The sequence below is a fragment of the Chelonia mydas genome, chromosome 3, assembly GCF_015237465.2.
Source record: "Chelonia mydas isolate rCheMyd1 chromosome 3, rCheMyd1.pri.v2, whole genome shotgun sequence".
Lineage (NCBI taxonomy): Eukaryota > Metazoa > Chordata > Testudines > Cheloniidae > Chelonia > Chelonia mydas.
In genome coordinates, this window is record NC_057851.1 from 165,699,577 (window position 1) to 165,717,452 (window position 17,876).

The window sequence follows — 17,876 nt, forward strand, 5'->3', positions numbered from 1 at the left end:
AGGCAGTTTCCTTGCTCATTTTCCAAGTCTGTACTTGGAGTCAGTTCTGTGACTCAAGGAGTTCTGCTCCCTCACAGAGCCACGGTCATGACTGATTCTCTGCTGGCTTTCCCCTTGGTTTTTGTTTCTGTCTCTAACACACACACAGTTTGTGAAACAATCCTCTAGTCCTTGCATTTGCAACTGTGGAATCCTCAGTCAATATTGTGGCAGATTTCTGTCACCTGACGCCTCAGGCAGATTGGTAATCAGACTAAGGCCGCAGGATCATTAGGGGACGAGATGACAGAGCACGCCAAGTAACTGAGTTTTAAAGCTTTATTGATAAAATAATAAGACAGCGGAGAGTGCTCGGGGTGGGGGGGATGGTTCCCCACATCACTCAGAGGAAGAAAGAAAGCGTTCGTGCCCCAAGCCCTAACCCACTTTCATACTCACACCTGCACTACCCAAGGCTGGCCAAGCCTGGGTGTAACATAAGAAGAGGGGGGTGGTGTATGGGAATTCTTGTCCCGGGCCCGGGTCGTCCAGGGTCTGCTGTTGATCTCCGATTTGCCTCAGCTCCTGGGAGGGTTTAAGTCCCTGGGGTCTCTTGGGGGCATCTCCTTCCGGGACCTTTGTTCCCAAAGCTTTGTGTACCAGTTCAAACCAGCCTTCTGTGGCTTCCTCAGCTTTCCCAAAACACAACGGCTTTAGAGACGCAAGACTGTTTTCCCTCTCACTGGCCTTTGCTGTCTCCTAGTTTTTGCAATCTCTGCAGTCCTGTCTGGCTTGTTTCTTTTTTCTCATGGTTAGCAGAGGTTCGGTGAGATATGGATCCAGTGGCAGGCTTCTTGGCTGTAGTGAGTTTGTTCGAGCGCAGTGACCTTGGACTGGGGCCAGCGTCTTATCTTTAGGCTGAGCTGAAGCGTTGAGTTAACCCATTCTCTTGTCTCCCCCTCCCTCTTTGGCCTTCTACAACCTGCAAAGGAACCTTTCACTTACGCTCACATCTTTAACCCTTCCCAGAATACTTTGCAATGCCTGCAACAGTGTTAACATACAATGCTGATCTGCCTCCCCAGGGGGCCCCCTGAGGGAGTGGGCCATTGGGTTGTGGCAATAGGATTTCACTTCTGATCAGATCTTGTCATGTGTCCTATTGTCTTGGGGGAGTGCTTCTGTTGTCTCCAGCTATCTTACTACATGAAGGGACTTAATTTCTCCTTGCTTTTAGTCTGAAAGAAGGGTGCTTAACACACTGATTAGAAAAATCAGACTTGGTTAAAACCATAGACAAAGACCTGGTTGATGGCAGACATTGACTGCTTCCAGCATGGCATCCCTATTTTCTCTTTGTGCATTCTCTTTTCCTGCCCCCATCCCTTTGTACACTGACTTCTACAGCCAATCATCCAGCCAGAAAGTCTTTTAAGCCCTTCAGAGTGGTAACTGCTTACACTAGTGCTAAATTTGGCCCTGAAATTCACCAAAGCATTTCAGAACCAAGTTCTCTTACAGCAAGAGAATAGTGTGCTATTGTCATATCACCAAACTGGCCTATAAAACAACTAGCTACGTAATAACTTTAATTAGGATTTTAAATTTCTAAAACCTGGCTTAGAACCAAAGGGCACTCAGTGGAAACAGGAAGCAATGCTTGCAGGCAACAGCTGAAGAGCGGTATGCTCCCATTTAGTGATATAACAAAGGTACTGGGATACTGGATGTACATTTGATCAACAAATTACATTTCAATATTCCCTTCCTGCAATCATTCAATCTGCAAGGGAAAAAAAATGAAATGAATAGATACTGAGTCCTTGAGTAAAATTAATTCTGTTCAATGAATGTACTGTGCCATGTACATTGGTCAAACTGGACAGTCTCTACGTAAAAGAATAAATGGACACAAATCAGACGTCAAGAATTATAACATTCAAAAACCAGTTGGAGAACACTTCAATCTCTTTGGTCACTCGATTACAGACATAAAAGTTGCAATTCTTCAACAAAAAAAACTTCAAAAACAGACTCCAATGAGAGACTGCTGAACTGGAAGTAATTTGCAAACTGGAAACAATTAACTTAGGCTTGAATAAAGACTAGGAGTGGATGGGTCATTACACAAAGTAAAACTATTTCCCCATGTTTATTCCCCCCCACACACCCCGTCCATTCCTCAGACGTTCTTGTCAACTGCTGGAAATGACCCACCTTGATTATCACTACAAAAGGTCTCCCTCCCCCGTGCTGGTAATAGCTCACCTTAAGTGATCACTCTTGTTACAGTGTGTATGGTAACACCCATTTTTTCATGTTCTCTTGTTGGATCATATTTAAGAAGTTCTGTATTAAAATCACAAATGAGTTTGATTCCCCATAGTTTAAATTCCAGGGTATTACTAATTAAGAGGTCTCTTGGTTTTTGGTACTGTTTCTCTCCCTCTATGTGTGAAACTTGCAAGCTGCTAATTGCGTTAGTACATTCTAAGACAGAATCTGTTCTCAAAGCAATTCACACAGAGAGAGACTCAAAGCAATACTCTGTAACAGAAACAGCACCCAGAGACTCTCCGCCCTTTTGTTGTATTAACAATTGTGATTAAAATAGAGATAGAGGATGTATGTGGATGTACACTTGGTGTGGATAATAACTGAATGATGAGGGAGGTGCCAGCCTAAGAATCCAGTGTCCATCGGCTGAAGAAGGCGTCAAGTGGAAATAACCAGAGGACCCCCGGAGGGCAGACTGGAATCCACCCAACAGCCTCAAGAACGGGAGAACCAAAGAACAAGAAAACATCTAGCAGCACGGAGCCGTCAGGAATGTGCTATCTGCTGCTTGATTCAGCAACAGCATGATGAAGCAATTCCCATAGACTGGCATAGGAAAAAACTCCTATAAAAATGGACTCTAGAAAGTGAGAACTTTGGGGGTCTGATTCTGCTAACCAACTTCCAGGAGCATCAGATGAGCATCTGACAAGGCCCTGCTCCCTCCTCATGGCCAGGCCACCTGGCCAGTGGCTTGGCATGAGCAACTCTAAGGCTGGTAACTATGATAACAACCTTGCAGAACCTGTGTGTGTGTGTTTGTATGAATGAATGTGTGAATAAATATGAGATTGAATGGAATGTTATAGCTATAACAAACTGCTTACTATGATTCTTTCTGTATTCACAATGAATGTGGTATTTTGCCTTTTCCCCTTTAATAAGATCCTGCGGGTTTTTATTTTATTGGTATAACACTCTATCTATATAAATCTCCCCACTGTATTTTCTACTGAATGCATCCGATGAAGTGAGCTGTAGCTCACGAAAGCTTATGCTCAAATAAATTTGTTAGTCTAAGGTGCCACAAGTCCTCCTTTTCTTTTTGTACTTAAAGTGTGTCATTAAGCACCTTTAACAGCTTTTTAAACAGATGTTGAGTAGGAAAATAGATCAGTTGGGGGAAAAAAGACAAAAGTAAAATCCATGTTGTGTTTGATCCATATATAGTATAATTATCTTTAAGCAAAAATGGCTTCATTTAGGACTGCTGCAGGTGTGCCTCTGCACCATGGCTGTGACTCTCCCTGATTCTCAGTCTCGCATCAGAGATGACAAAAAAAAAAAGTATAGAAATCTAATCCTGCTCCCCTTGAAGTCAATAGCAAAACTCCCATTGACCTCAGTGGAAGCAGTATCTGGCCCTACATCTATCCACCAGCAAATGTAAAGGGCTGCAGGTCTGCACTCTAAAACCTCAGGCTGTTACTGTTCTGGGCTGAAACTCTCATAGGATGGGGATTGAAACTGTCTTGGCAGGTGTAATGAAAGTTCTGGAGGATCAGACTCATAAAAGAAACATACAGATATTTTAATCCTTAAACCCAAAGAAGAGCTCTGTATAAAATCAAAAGCTTGTCTCTCTCTCTCTAACAGAAGTTGGTCCAATAAAAGATATTACCTCACCCATCTTGTCTCTAATATCTTGGGAAGAACACGGCTACAACACTGCATATAGCATAATCCTTACTCACACTAGGATTACTTATGTGAGTAAGGATTATTCATATGGGGAAAAAGCAGCTTTCTTGCACACTGAAAATGGAAAGTTTAGATAAATAACAGTTTCCCCCCCCCATCTAAAGCAGGTGAATGAATGCCATTAGACTGGTTTTCATTAATAGAACTAATCAATGAAAGACAACATATGTGGGTGCAAGGAATATATAGTTTGATGCTAACAACCAGTCTGTGGGGCCAAATCCCGATTGCCTTACACAAATATTCCCACTGACTTCAATGCAAGCACCTGCGTGAGTAAGGTGAACAAGGTTTGGCCTCTGGTCAAAGGAGTGACCTGTACAAAAAATAGTTGGCATCTATTAATGCACATATACAATATCCTATATAGATAACTGTTCAGTCATAATTACCAATTTTCTATATTTGCAGAAACTGTCAATTCATAAAGATTGGCCTGCATTGTTATTGACATAAGCACCAGTTTTCTATGAAGTATAGAGACATATGGTGCCATTTTTATAGCATTCAACATAAATGTGAAAATCTAAATATGGGCTTGTAATTTAATTGCCGAACCATTGTTTTCATATTTTTAACGAAAATACCTACATTATATTTAGTCATGAGTCCTTTGAGATATCTGACCCACAGATATGTAAAAATATATACAGTACTGTTGATTGTCAACAAAAGATGCATTTCTTCTGTGGGAGTTTCTTTACTGATTTCTAAAGAGGTCAGGCTATTTGTTTCTGTCTTCTGAATCATGGTCATAAATAGGCAGGGCCCTACCAAATTCACAGCTATGAAAAATGCATCATGGACCGTGAAATCTGGTCTGCCCCCATGAAATCTGTTCTTTTGTATGCTTTTACCCTATACTATACAGATTTCATAGGGGAGACCAGCATTTCTCAAATTTGGGATCCTGACCCAAAAGGGAGTTGCAGGGTAGTCACAAGATTTAAGGGTGGTATTGCCACCCTTTCTTCTGCACGACCTTCAGAGCTTAGCTGCTGGAGAGCGGAGGTTGTTGGCTGGGCACCCAGCTCTGAAGGCAGTGCAGAAGAAAGAGTGGCAACACCATACCCCGCCAACCCTTACTTCTGTACTGCTGCCTTCAAAACTGGGCAGCTGGATAGTGGCTGACTGAGGGCTCAGCTCTGCAGACAGCACCACAGAAGTAAGGGTAGCAATACCATACCATGCCATCCTTACTTCTGCGCTGTTGCTGGCGGCGACAACTCTGCCTTCAGAGCTGGGCTCCTAACCACAGCCGCCGCTCTCCAGCTGACCGGCTCTGAAGGTAGCACCTCTGCCAGCAGCAGTGCAGAAGTAAGGGTTGCAGTACTGCAACCCCTGCTTACAATAACCCTTCCAAAACGCCCCCCCCACTCCTTTTTGGGTCAGGACCCCCACAATTACAACAGTGAAATTTCAGATTTAAATAGCTGGATTATGATTTTTAAAATCCTATGACTGAAATTGACCAAAATGGACTGAATTTGATAGGGCCCTATAAATAGGTAACAGATGCACAGACAGGTGTGGGATTTTCTTAGGTCCAGGGTTTATTTTTACCTATGGCTCTGTTCTCTCCCTTTCACTCCTAGCAGGTTCAGTAACAGAGCAATTACAAATTATAGATACTGGAGGTTTCAAATCCACATGTGTATCTACTATTATAGAAAAGTAGAATAGGCGTTATACAAACACTGCTGCTCCTGGGAGTGGAGGAGATGAGGATCCAGAAAGTGGGAGTGCTGTCTCCATGCCATAGAACAGGTTCTATAGGGCTTGGGACCAATCAGACTCTCTCTTGCATCACCCACCTGATTAGTTAGTTTAGAATCACTTCACTTTGAAATCCACCCCTTTCATGCCAGAGGAAAGGGAAACGATGTTACTTTATTGTGTTAGACTTCTAATTCTTGTGGGTGGACAACTGTTTATCCCTTTATTCACAGGCTGTACAGTTAATTGCTTCTCAGTAGATTAAACCTAGAGAAAACAAAAGATCTGATCACCACTTCACGTAAAGTGGCTCATCTTAACTCTTTACTCAACCCTATGCTCCCCCAGTTTGTCGTCACTGGAAAATTAGAACACATTAGAACAGGACTTTGAGGAGCCATATTGACTAACAGGATGTTAAATACAACTTTGCAGTCAGTGTAGAAAGGGTCAAACTGTGTTTTAATATTGTCAGCTGAATAGTTATCCAAGTAAATAGTACTTGTGACTAGAGTTCATTGAACAATTTCAGATTTTTCAAAGAAAATTCTCTAAAAATATATATATACACACACACAAAAGTGAAATTCTCTAATTAGCTAAAAATTGAGTTACCAATTAGCAAAAATTAGATGCATTTTTGGGGAAAAAAATTCATGAAACATTGGTTTTTTCTTTCTTAAAAGAATTCTACTCCAGACCAACTGATACAATGTTAAAGACAATGGCTTTTATATGGGGACCACTACGTCTTGTTTTACATCATGTTGGCTAACATGACTCCTCAAGGTAGTGTTCCAACACAACTTTATTTTCTAGGGCAAGCAAGTCCTAAGTGGCACAGAAAATCTTCACCCTTTTCTTCCACTTTCAAAATCAGGTTTCCAATCTCGCAAGTAGTAACTCAGCATTAAAGAGACAGAAACCGCTCTTTCCTGAAACCTCATATCCCTAGTTGCTGTTGTGATTGCTGGGCCTACAAATTTACTCTAATTGTGATCTCAACAGTAAAAAGTATGTGAAAGTTGATAGGCACTGACTTTTAGTTTTCCCCAGCTGCATTCCTCCCACAGTCCACTGAGCCCTTGCTCCATTTCCTCCCCAAGGCTCTGCCCTTGCCCTGCCTCCACTCTACCCCTTCCCAAGACCCCGCCTTTGCTCCACCTCTTCCCACCCCTGCTCCACCCCCTTCCTGAGGCCCCCACTTCCCGCTTTGTAGCCTCCTCCAAGCCCCTCCTCCAGCTGCCAAACAGCTGATCCCTTGCAATCAGCTGTGCCTGGTAGATGTTGAGCATCCAATTTCCCGCCCCCCCCACCAATAGGTGCTCCAGCTCCGAAGCACTCATGGAGTAGGTGCCTATGAAAGTTCATAAGATATCACATTAACCTATAATAACAAATGTTGATGGGAAAAGGTATGAAAGGGAGGCAGAGACTAAATTAGACCAAAAAGGTCTACTGATATAACTCAATGACTGCGTTAAGATCAAATTTGGTAAACAAGAAGTGTGGAACCAAAAATCAGTGAATCAAAATTGGTGTGTTGAAAACTAGGCCTAATTGATGGACAAAATAATGAGGGGATAGGCTTTTCTGTCTGCCATTCCCTTTGTGAGTCCTTAAAGAAGGAGACTTTGAGGAGAGAGCATGCCTACTGGAGCAAGCTTCACCATCATGGCCGCAATCCACACCATCTCCTAAGACCCTGGACCTTTTTCCATCCTTGTTTGAGAAACGTCCTCACCAGATCAGGCCAGAGTGGGGGACTCAGATGACATTGCCATCTCTACCAGCTCCAGCTGAATCCAAACCACCACCTGGGATGAAAGAGGATCGAATTTTAGCAGCTGCAGCAAAAACCGATGCAGCCCATTGCAACTAACTTCTTTTCCCCAAAAGGACAGTTATTACCCTCTAAGAGACTTTCAGCCAAAGGGATTTTTCCTTTTAAAATCTTTCCCTTTAGCTGCAGAGAGTTAAGAAAGGATGTTGTTAAAATTAAAGCCTTAATACTTTACATTTCAAATGCTTTAACTGTTTTCCTTTATCTTTAATAAAATGTTTAAATAATTTTTAATGATGTTTCCCATAGTACTACATAGGCCAAGGTCTCTATACAAAATGCTGAAATTTGTCCAAACAAACAATGTTAAACAATGACTGGGTTATATTAATACCTTTGGCTCATTCATTCCATCTAACTTAATACAACACAATTTCTCTGTAGCAATCACTCAAGTGGGCACTGTGACACCAGCACAAGTGACAATGTGTTTTCCATCTTCAAAAGAACTGTGAAGTTGTCAGCCAGAGACATATTTGGACTACAAGCCTCCTTTAAGGATACTCCACAAAGGGAAGTATATCACATCATGGAACAGGCCACCCAAATACCCCAAGAGAACCTCCTTCAATATGGCAGTGGGGGAGAACACAACCATTCAACTGCATACCCATACTTGAAACCTACAACCCCACACTGGAACCCATATGGTATACCATTAAAAAATTACAACCCATACTCGATGGGGACCATGTCTTGAAAGATCTTTCCTGAACCCCTTCTTCTGGCATTCAAACAACCCCTCAGCCTTGTCAATCACATCTGCAGAAGCAAGCTCCCAATAGACTGGAACACACCAACTCAAAGTGGCACCAGACCTTGCTAGAACAATATGGGCGGCTCATGCTGCCTCTCCTCTTTCACTGCCCCAAAGAGGTGTTCCCCTAGCAGGATCTGATTCTGCAAAGAGCTGAGTACCTCTTGGAATGTATCCTTGTTCCTTACCAGTGAATTCCAAAACTCCCACTGGAGTCAGTGGATGTTTTAAGGTACCCCGACCCTGCACAGTGCCAAGCACATCTCAGTCAAGGTACCAAACACCTCCCAGGAGGTGGTCAGTGCCTTGCAGGGTTCTGGGCTCAAAGCTTCCATTCTCTTTAATAATAATGGCATGAAGGTAAGAAATTGCAAGGCCTTTAAGATAAATTCACTCACATGGAGGACTCTTTGTAGTTAAAAAAGTGTCCCAAACTACGTGGGATATGGCAAAGTTAACCATTTTTGAACATACACCTGAGAATATTTATAAACAAGACATCTAAAAAGCATTTTTAAGCTATTGAATTGTGAGTCTGATCCTGCAACCCCTTACGCAAGTTCATAAATAAATAGGATCACTCATGTAAATGTGGCCAAGAGTTGCAGGCTCAACACCTTATTGCTGATGAAAGGTGCTAGAGTGAGATCCTTGGGGACTGAAGCTCTATTTAGACCAGAATAGAACATAGGATGACAGCTAGAGTGAAAGTTCCCCTCCTTTCCCCATGATAAAATACCCGACCACTTGTAAGGGTGAAAGGATAGTTCAAGCCTTTTGAAACCTTAATCTCCATTCTGAGAGGGTGGTGGTGGCGGCAGCGGCAGTGGTTGACTGTAATATGAATACTTTTGGGAACTGGCCTGAGCTCACCAAACTCATTTTATATATGCCACTGAATGGCCAATGATTGGGAACTATATTTGGCCATTGCTAACCTGGTTGGGCTTTAAGGCAGATACCTAGGGATAAGAGGCTCTATACACATTATCAGTCCCCTAAGCCATCCAATCCCCCATGCGAAAAAAAGATTTTTGAAGACTTTCTATTGAGAAATTCTAAAAGTGAAATTTCCTTGGTAGAATTTTATGCCTTTGAGGGCTACATTTCGCTACTGCATCTTTAAAAAGAGAGACAGTATTATGCTGCCCTGGTTAGCTTAACAGATACTTATTCCCTTTATACAATTTAAAGCAGTGGGGTCAGAAGTATTTACAGTGAAAGAGGCAACCAGGTGACGCCTGAGTGAGTTGACAAACACTTAGTGAATTTGCTCTTCTAGCAGAGATGGCCTCTTTTCTAACCATTGTCTACAATAAAATGAAAGCTGCTTCTATGTCATCAGTAAAATATACAGCTCTTTAAATTAAGAGAGTGGCAGAGTAGTTGCGACTGTGGTACAATTATTTTCACAAAATGTAGAGTATATGGTATGATGCTTTAGGGTTTATACCATACCAGTAAGGGGCTGTGTCACCACCTGCCCTGCAACTCTGGGTGCCTTAAATATTAGGCCGCTGTGGCTCACAGCCCAGACACCAACAGCCAGACTACAAGCATAGAGGTCACACCCTGACTTCCACTCCTCAGTTATTTTATGCAGGGTGACTCCAACACCTCCCCAGTTCCAAATTTACCCAAAAGCCTGCCCTGCAGTGCTCAGCGCTCTCGAACTCTGACAGAAGTTATTAAGAGACAATACACTGCAGTGCATTAGTTTAACTAGGGTTTAACAAACACTCTTATTTCAATAACAGCACTGAATTGGTTTATAGTTAGGGCCCTACCAAATTCATGGTCCATTTTGGTCAACTTCACAGTCATAGGATTTTTAAAAAATAGTAAATTTCATGATTTCAGCTATTTAAATCTGAAATTTCATGGTGTTGAAATTGTAGGGGTCCTGACCCAGTAAAGGAGTTGGGGGGGTCTGCAAGGTTATTGTGTGTGTGGGGGGGTGCGGTACTGCTACCCTTACTGCTGCAGGTGGTGGTGGCGGCGGCGGCGCTGCCTTCAGAGCTGGGCAACTGGAGAGCGGCGGCTGCTGGCCGGGAGCCCAGCTCTGAAGGCAGAGCTGCCACCAGCAGCAGCACAGAACTAAGGATGGCCTGGTATGATATTGCCACCCTTACTTCTGCACTGCTGCCGGCAGAGCTGGGCCCTCAGTCAGCAGCTGGCACTCTCCGCCCACCCAACTATGAAGGCAGCGCAGGAGTAAGGGTGGCAATACCATGATCTCCCCCTAAAATAATCTTGTGACACCCACCCCTCAATTCCCTTTTAGGTCAGGATCCTCAATTTGAGGAACACTAGTCTCCCCCATAAAATTAATATAGTATACGGCAAAAGCACACACAAGACTAGATTTCACAGGTGATGGCACACCCCATATTCTTCATATGAATGTTATGATATGAAGATGGAATAACTAAAATGTTTCATGCAAGATGGATCATGTAAGGTATCATTGGAAAGGTTATGTTTTACTGAATATGATTATCCTAGTTGTATAGGAATCATTTCCGTATCTGAAGTTAGGAATATTGACTAACAATTACAACTGTGGTTACACCTGGGAAACGCCCACCACACAGTATGCAACCACCTGGATAAGCCATTAGGAAAGATGATGGGTCTTTGAAGATGTTGATCTCATCCTCCTGAAATTCCTTCCTGTGGACATTACCAATAAACCTTGTCTCATGGTTGCTTTAACACTGCAGTCATGTGATGTCACCTGGTATGGAGTACCACCTTGGACACTGCTAGTATTTTTCCACTGGGGGAAAAGATTCCTGCCTTATGTAAATCCTACTTAAGGCTGGAAAATGAGTCAATCAGGGCTCTTCTCCACCGCATCCCTGCCCAAGAAGGAAGACTGCTAAAAAACACCTGAAGAAATAAAATGACAGGTTTCAGAGTAGCAGCCATGTTAGTCTGTATCTGCAAAAAGAAAAGGAGTACTTGTGGCACCTTAGAGACTAACAAATTTATTTGAGCATAAGCTTTTGTGAGCTACATCCGATGAAGTGAGCTGTAGCTCACGAAAGCTTATGCTCAAATAAATTTGTTAGTCTCTAAGGTGCCACAAAGTACTCCTTTTCTTTTTGAAGAAACAAAGAAAGTAAGCTGAGGAAAAGCAAGGGCTGAGTCCAGGCTGAGACAAGGGTCTAGCCTGTGAAGAGGAATAACTGGAACTCTGTGCTGCAGAAACTCTGCACCCTGCCTAAAACATTTAGAGGGAGAAATTACTATTTGTAACATGTTTCTTTAATGTATTAAGCTTAGTTTGCGTGTTTTGTTTTATTTGCTCAGTAATCTGCTTTGTTCGGTTTGCTACCCCTTATAATCATTTAAAATTTACCCTTTGTAGTTAATCTTGTTTATTCCAAAACTCAGTTTGTGCAATTCATATGGGGGGGGGGAGGGCAAAAAGCTGAGCATATCTCCCTCCACACTGAGGACGGGGGCAATTTTTATGTGCTTGCGCTGTACAGGTCTCTATACAGCGGAAGACAATATTATTTTGGGTTTCACCCCAAAAGGAGGTGCGTATGTGATGCTGGGTAATGAGCATATAATGGACCCCAGTATATCAGGTGGCATCCGGGATGGGTCCAACCCATCACAATGGGGGGAGACCAGATTTCATGGTTCATGATGTGTTTTTCATGGCCGTGAATTTGGTAGGACCCTATTTATAGTAAAAGAAAAAACAAGTTTACTTAAAAGGGATAGGATTAAGTGATACCAAGTACAAACAATTAAGATAGAAAGTGTTACAAGTAAACAAAAGTAAAAAATATGCTTCTAAGATTAAAAATTTTTAGCAAGTCACAATCTCTGCCTATGTATGTTTAACTAAACTCAGTTCCCAGAGACTTCAACACCCCTTTTATTGAAGGATCCCATGCTCTGTGATTTCAAGTGCTCTCTAGGTCCCTGAATCCCTCAAGTGATGGTTACCAAAATGGCTTCCTGTTTCTGCTTATACCTCCCAAAGATCATGGACTGTTACAAGAGGCAGGAAGCCTTCCTGCCGTTCTTCCCTTCTGGTTGACTTCCCATCCTCCTACTGATTTGTATGTAAATGGAGCTCCCATTGTTTCAATTCCATAATGCTCAATTTACATTGGAGACAGGTAGATAGCAGTCTTCCCTCCTGTCTGGTAGAAAACCTGTTTCTCCCTATGATGGGACACAGACTTTAAAGCATATAAGTGAGTATCCATATTTCCTCATATAATGTTAATGCACACATTTAACAATATTAATCACCAGTGTGTCCCAGACTTTCAGAAAAGACCTTACTTGATGCCCTTTTATAATACAGTAATATGATATACCATCAGTTGATTCAATTACTTTTCATTTAAGGTTCAGACCCCCCGGACTTTATAGACCTGCAAACCTTTAAAATGTATTCTCAGATAAAGTTCCTTTTCTCCTGCTGGGATGCAGATGCCATGCTATCCTCTTCTCTGCTTGTTAGTTTTGTTTATCTTATATGTAAATATACCATCACTGTCTCTGCATGATGACAAGGCTGGTCAGACAAGCAAATACACTAGTACATTATGTACTTCAATATTATTTACTGAATGTCTGCTACCCCAATTCCTTTATATAAGGCAGGCTGTGCTTATGCATTGCTTGCCAAACATATTTTAAGAACGTAATTCTAGCACATATTTATGATTTTGTACACAGCTTGTACATACACCATGCAAAAGTATTAATGATCAATGGGTTATTAGTTCTCCAATGATATATTACATGCCACCTTTTGGGTATATATCACGACAATCATGCGTTAGAGGTAGCGAGTATTTCAGGCCTGACAAGAGTTACTGACACAGAATAGTTAACTACCAGTGGGCCTCTGGGTCACAGATGGGCAGGGCCACGTATCTTCTGTTTCTTTCCCCCCACCAATACCAGTGATAAAATACTCCCTGCTCTTTTCCATTTTAGTTACGGTAACTGGTCTAACCTGTTTTTCAATATTTACATGGGTTTACACTCTCCACGCAGTGCTCAGATTTTGTAAGTGCTTGATTTTAAATTCCCCCCTGCAGACAAGTTTATTAATAGTTGAATAAAATTCATTATAGGATTAAGACAGAGCCTTTGCACGAGCCTTAAATCACAGAAAATGGAAAAATAGGGGAGGAAAAATAAGTGATATAAAGCATCTGGGTTGCATTGTTATATTTTAGTTCAGAACCCAATGGAAAGTTCCCAGAGCTCATTTAAGTTTTGTGCTAGTGGATCTCATGGAAAAAGAACTGGATCAGTGAATTTGCAGCCACCTCGTATAACTGAGGTGTGTGTGGAAACTCCTGCCTCTTAACACACATACACAGGCTGTAAAACTGAATATGTCTGCTACCTCTCTTATGCCTCAGCTGCCTGGGGAATTCCTTGAAGGCAGGATTTGCAACTCCCTTACACCTTGTTTAATCACTTACACCTGTGTAAAATGGTATTTACCATTCATTTAGGACAGGTGTAAGTGACTACAGGTGTGAGGAAATAGAGAACCAGGTTCTGACTTCTGAGGCTTAATATTGAAGTACATAAACTTTATTTATCACGCCTGCTCTGTATGCTTTGTGACCCAGGAATTCTTGAAGTCTGCCCCTGACTAAAACCTGGATGGGTTCTCTGAGGTAACCTCTCCTTTTTTTGGTTCTCTTTGTCCTTCTCAGGAATCTGTGGAGATTGTCCTCAGGACATTACACCTCCCATGTGCTTGAAGGAAAAAAGTGTATTCTTCAACCACCCTCTTCCCTTTGCACATATAAATATGCACCTTCAGCTCGCCTTTCCTGCCCATGGAAGAAAAGCCCAGAGACCGACTCCTGAAAGAATGTGAGAATGAAAGAGTGTGGGGAAATAAGGTGGATGAGGTAATATTCCTTATTGGACCAACTTCAGTTGGTGAGAGACACAAGCTTTGGAGCTTTTACATGTGTGCGGGGAACTCATCTAGAGTTGCAGTGCAAATTTGGACTAAGGAGAAGAGCTCACAGGCATTTTTAAAGAGTGGTAATAACTGCATGGAACAAGCCTAATCAACCCTCTGAATTAATTGTTTTCTTGCTTGCAAAATTGCATTTCCTTGAGCCTTCCATGTTATTTAATCTTTTGTATCATTCACTACTTGGAGTGTTAAGCAGTAGGATTCTTTTTTGAATTCCAGGTGAGGTGCCAGTGTAGTGTCAGACAGTTCAGAGAAATGTATGCTAAAGTACAACTTCTGCTCTCTGAATACAATTTCTGGGGCATCCCCGGTCGTCTCCCACTAGCACATTTTCCTTCTAGTGGGCAGGATAGGTGAGGAATTCAGATTTCCCTTTCAAAATGTGGGGCTCTCTCTTTTTTTTAAATGGGGGAGGGATGATAGGTGGCTCTATAGATTTCATGCACTCATTTAATGTGCTGCAGTAGCAGAAACACTGAGTTGCTCTTGTTTTCCATTGGAACCACGTACTCAGGAAATGAAAAGTGCACTGTTCAACAACATATGAGAAATCTTAACCTAATAGTTTCAGGCTCATTTAATAAAAAATGATGTCGGCATGCGATTAGCTTAAATATGCACTGAAGACAAGAAAAAAAACCCTTATATTTATTATGGCTATTGATTCCTCTCCCCTAGCGCCCCCCCAGCTTGAATTCTATGCTACATTTCCCTTTAGATCAGGGAAGAAATGAGATGCCAGCTTGAAAGAGTTCAAGACACACAAACAGAAATTCTGGGACATGAAATGAATGACCCATGATCCTCTATGTAAGAAACCCCCTCCCCCCCCCCCAAACCAGAAGCTTTTCTCTTTTAAAAGGCAACAGTCCAAACTAGAACCCAGCTGTTAAAAATGGTTGTTTTTCATGTAATAAATTTCAAATGAGGGAGAAGTATATTTGTTACAGAAATATAAAAGTTGTGGAAACACTTCAAAATCAATTTGATCTGTAAACAATTCTTCAGCATTTATTGATTCTGAGATGAGTTGCTAGAAGTCCGTTTTACCTTAGCTTTTCTAGGCTATACTGTAGACTTTTCTGAATGCTTTTCACCAATGAGCAGGGTTATCAAAAACAGCAAAAGAAATTTCATATGCCACCAAATTTTGATTAATACGTTTGAGAGAAGCAAAGGAGATCATCAGTATAACCGAAGGACAGATTGTATCCTGAATAGTGTCCTACAGCTAAAACACACAAACCCAACATCAGGGAAAAAACAAATGAGAAACTAGATGTTCCAGTGAATAAATAGATAAACAACTTTTTTGATTATAGCTACCCAATGGGAGAATTTGTTTTTGATAATCACAATGGTCATTACAGTCACTCTTTCTGTAGACCAAACATGAGGTACAGCATGGAACTAAGACCCTAAACAAGATGTGGGGAAAAAACAGCACAGAATGCATTATTAGATAAAGTAATTAAATTCATGTAAAGTAGAAACTTAGTAGAAAAGTAGAAACTTTTGCCCAATGGGACAAAGAACCAGGAAGCTCTAATTAAGTCCTAACTCTGCTGCTGCCGGAGCTTGACCAAATCACTTAAACAAAACTATGATCGGTTATCTGTAAATGAGTATAGCAATAATTGGCATAATAGTTATAAAAATGGGTGCAACAAAGACGGTATGTGAAATGTTTGCAAAGTTGTTGAGGAATATATAAAAGCTGCAAAGTATAATTGTTTTAGGATAAACAGCATTATTGATTAGATCAGTTTTGTGATTCAACATTTTGATGGAAATACAGTGAGAGAATACCAACTTTCATTAGAAAGTACTATAATTGTATCTAAATCAAGGGACAATTGAAGTGTAACAGAATTATCTCAAAGGAAATGCTGGATTTAAATCCTTCAGAGAGGTAGCATACATACCCTTTGTGTACACAAATGCACATATGCTAGAGATGCACAAACTCAGATATCTAAGCAGACAAGCTCATAGATACCCATACATGAGCACACACACAAAAATATACACTCAGTCACATACACTGACCCATGTTGATGCACAGCTTCACCCCCCATGCACAATTGTCATGCACAGACACGTATTCGAATGCATCCGTGTACAGGTGCACAGTGTGCTTGTGCATTGGACAATCACTGTCCTGCTGTCACACGTCTACACTCACCTGTGCTGCTCTGCGACCCACCTATATACAGAAACACACTCACCTAGACTCCCACCCACCTAGCCACAGACCCCTCCATGCTTATGCCCACACCACCACCCCGCCCCATCCAGGGGCACATTCCTACCCAGAAACACACCCAGTCATAGCCTCTTGCTCTGCTATTGCATATGCTAACACACTCACCCTCAACATACAATGCACTTCCTGCACCCAGCCCTCCCGTGTACCAGGGCATCACTGCCTCCACGCACCAATGCACTCCTGCCCCCAATGCCCCCCCCATGCCAAGGCCCCCCCAAGCCAACGGACTCCGTCCTCGCTTGTCCTTTTGGGGCCAGAACCACGAGGGAAACTTTTAACCCCTCCTCCCCCGATGCGCAGCGGGACACGGCGCTGGTGCAGCGTCCGCCCGGGCAGGGCCCTCCGTGCGCTGGCGCCGCTCGCGTCCCCACACGGGCAACCCAGGAGGGCTGCGGGCCCGGCGGCGCTTTAACCCTTGGCCTGCCGCGCCCCGCGCCGGGCAGCTCCGGGGAGGGCCGCGGCGGCTGGGGTGCGGTGCCCGAGGCGAGGCGGGGCGGGGGGGCAGAGCGAGACGCTCCCTCTCGGCCCGGCCCGGCCCAGGCGGCAGGAGGAGCAGGGCGCGGAGCGCAGACATGGCGGCCAACATGTACCGAGTGGGAGGTATGTGGGGTCCGGGGAGCGCCGGGCCCGGGGGCGCGCGCTGTGCGCAGCGTGCGGGGGGGCGGCGCGGAGGCAGGAGGAGGAGGGAGCCTGGCGCACACCCCAGCCCCCCACGCCCGGCCCAGGCGCCCCACGCCCCCGGGGGGCCCCCAGCGGGGCCCGGGGAGGTGAAGGAGTCAGCCCGCCCCGGAAAGGAGGGAGCCCAGCCCTCGGCCTGCGCAGGGGGGAAAAATGGGCTCAGCCCCCGTCCCCCGCCCCCCGCGCGGGACAGGGGCGGCAGCACCCCGCGGGGGGAGGTGGGGAGCATCCCCTGCCCCCCGGGGGAAGAGGAGCCGCAGGCCCCTTCACTGGGGGAGGGGAAAGGGCAGGGCAGTGCCCCCAAAGGTCAAGGGGAGCGGGCTCAGTAGGCTGCGCAAGAGGCGCTCACCTGTTGCCTGCAGCCGGCCACCACCAGGGGATGCAACAGGGGCAGCATCTCCCCAAAGATCAGAGGAGGTGGCCTCCCAGGAGGACAGGGAAGGAGGCCATTTCTCCCGCCCCAGCATGTGCTAAACCTATCCAGTAGCAGCCCTCGAGGGGACTAGTCTCCCCAGCCAGGAAGGAGGAAAGGGCCAGGCTCAAACCAACATTGCTCAGGCCTGATGGGAGTGGGCAACCTGCGTCCATCCAGAGGCTTCTGCAGCACACA

The 17,876-nt window shown here is 43.7% G+C and overlaps 1 protein-coding gene across 1 annotated transcript in view; it reads left to right on the forward strand.

The window, feature by feature from the left end:
• The first annotated feature begins 16,757 nt into the window (after positions 1–16,757).
• MTA3 (metastasis associated 1 family member 3) overlaps positions 16,758–17,876 on the forward strand; it is a 198,041-nt gene continuing 196,922 nt past the window's right edge. The window contains exon 1 of the mRNA XM_037895816.2: positions 16,758–17,188. Within this exon, the coding sequence (XP_037751744.1) occupies positions 17,161–17,188 (28 nt within the window). The 5' untranslated portion in view covers positions 16,758–17,160. The remainder of the gene's footprint in view (positions 17,189–17,876) is intronic.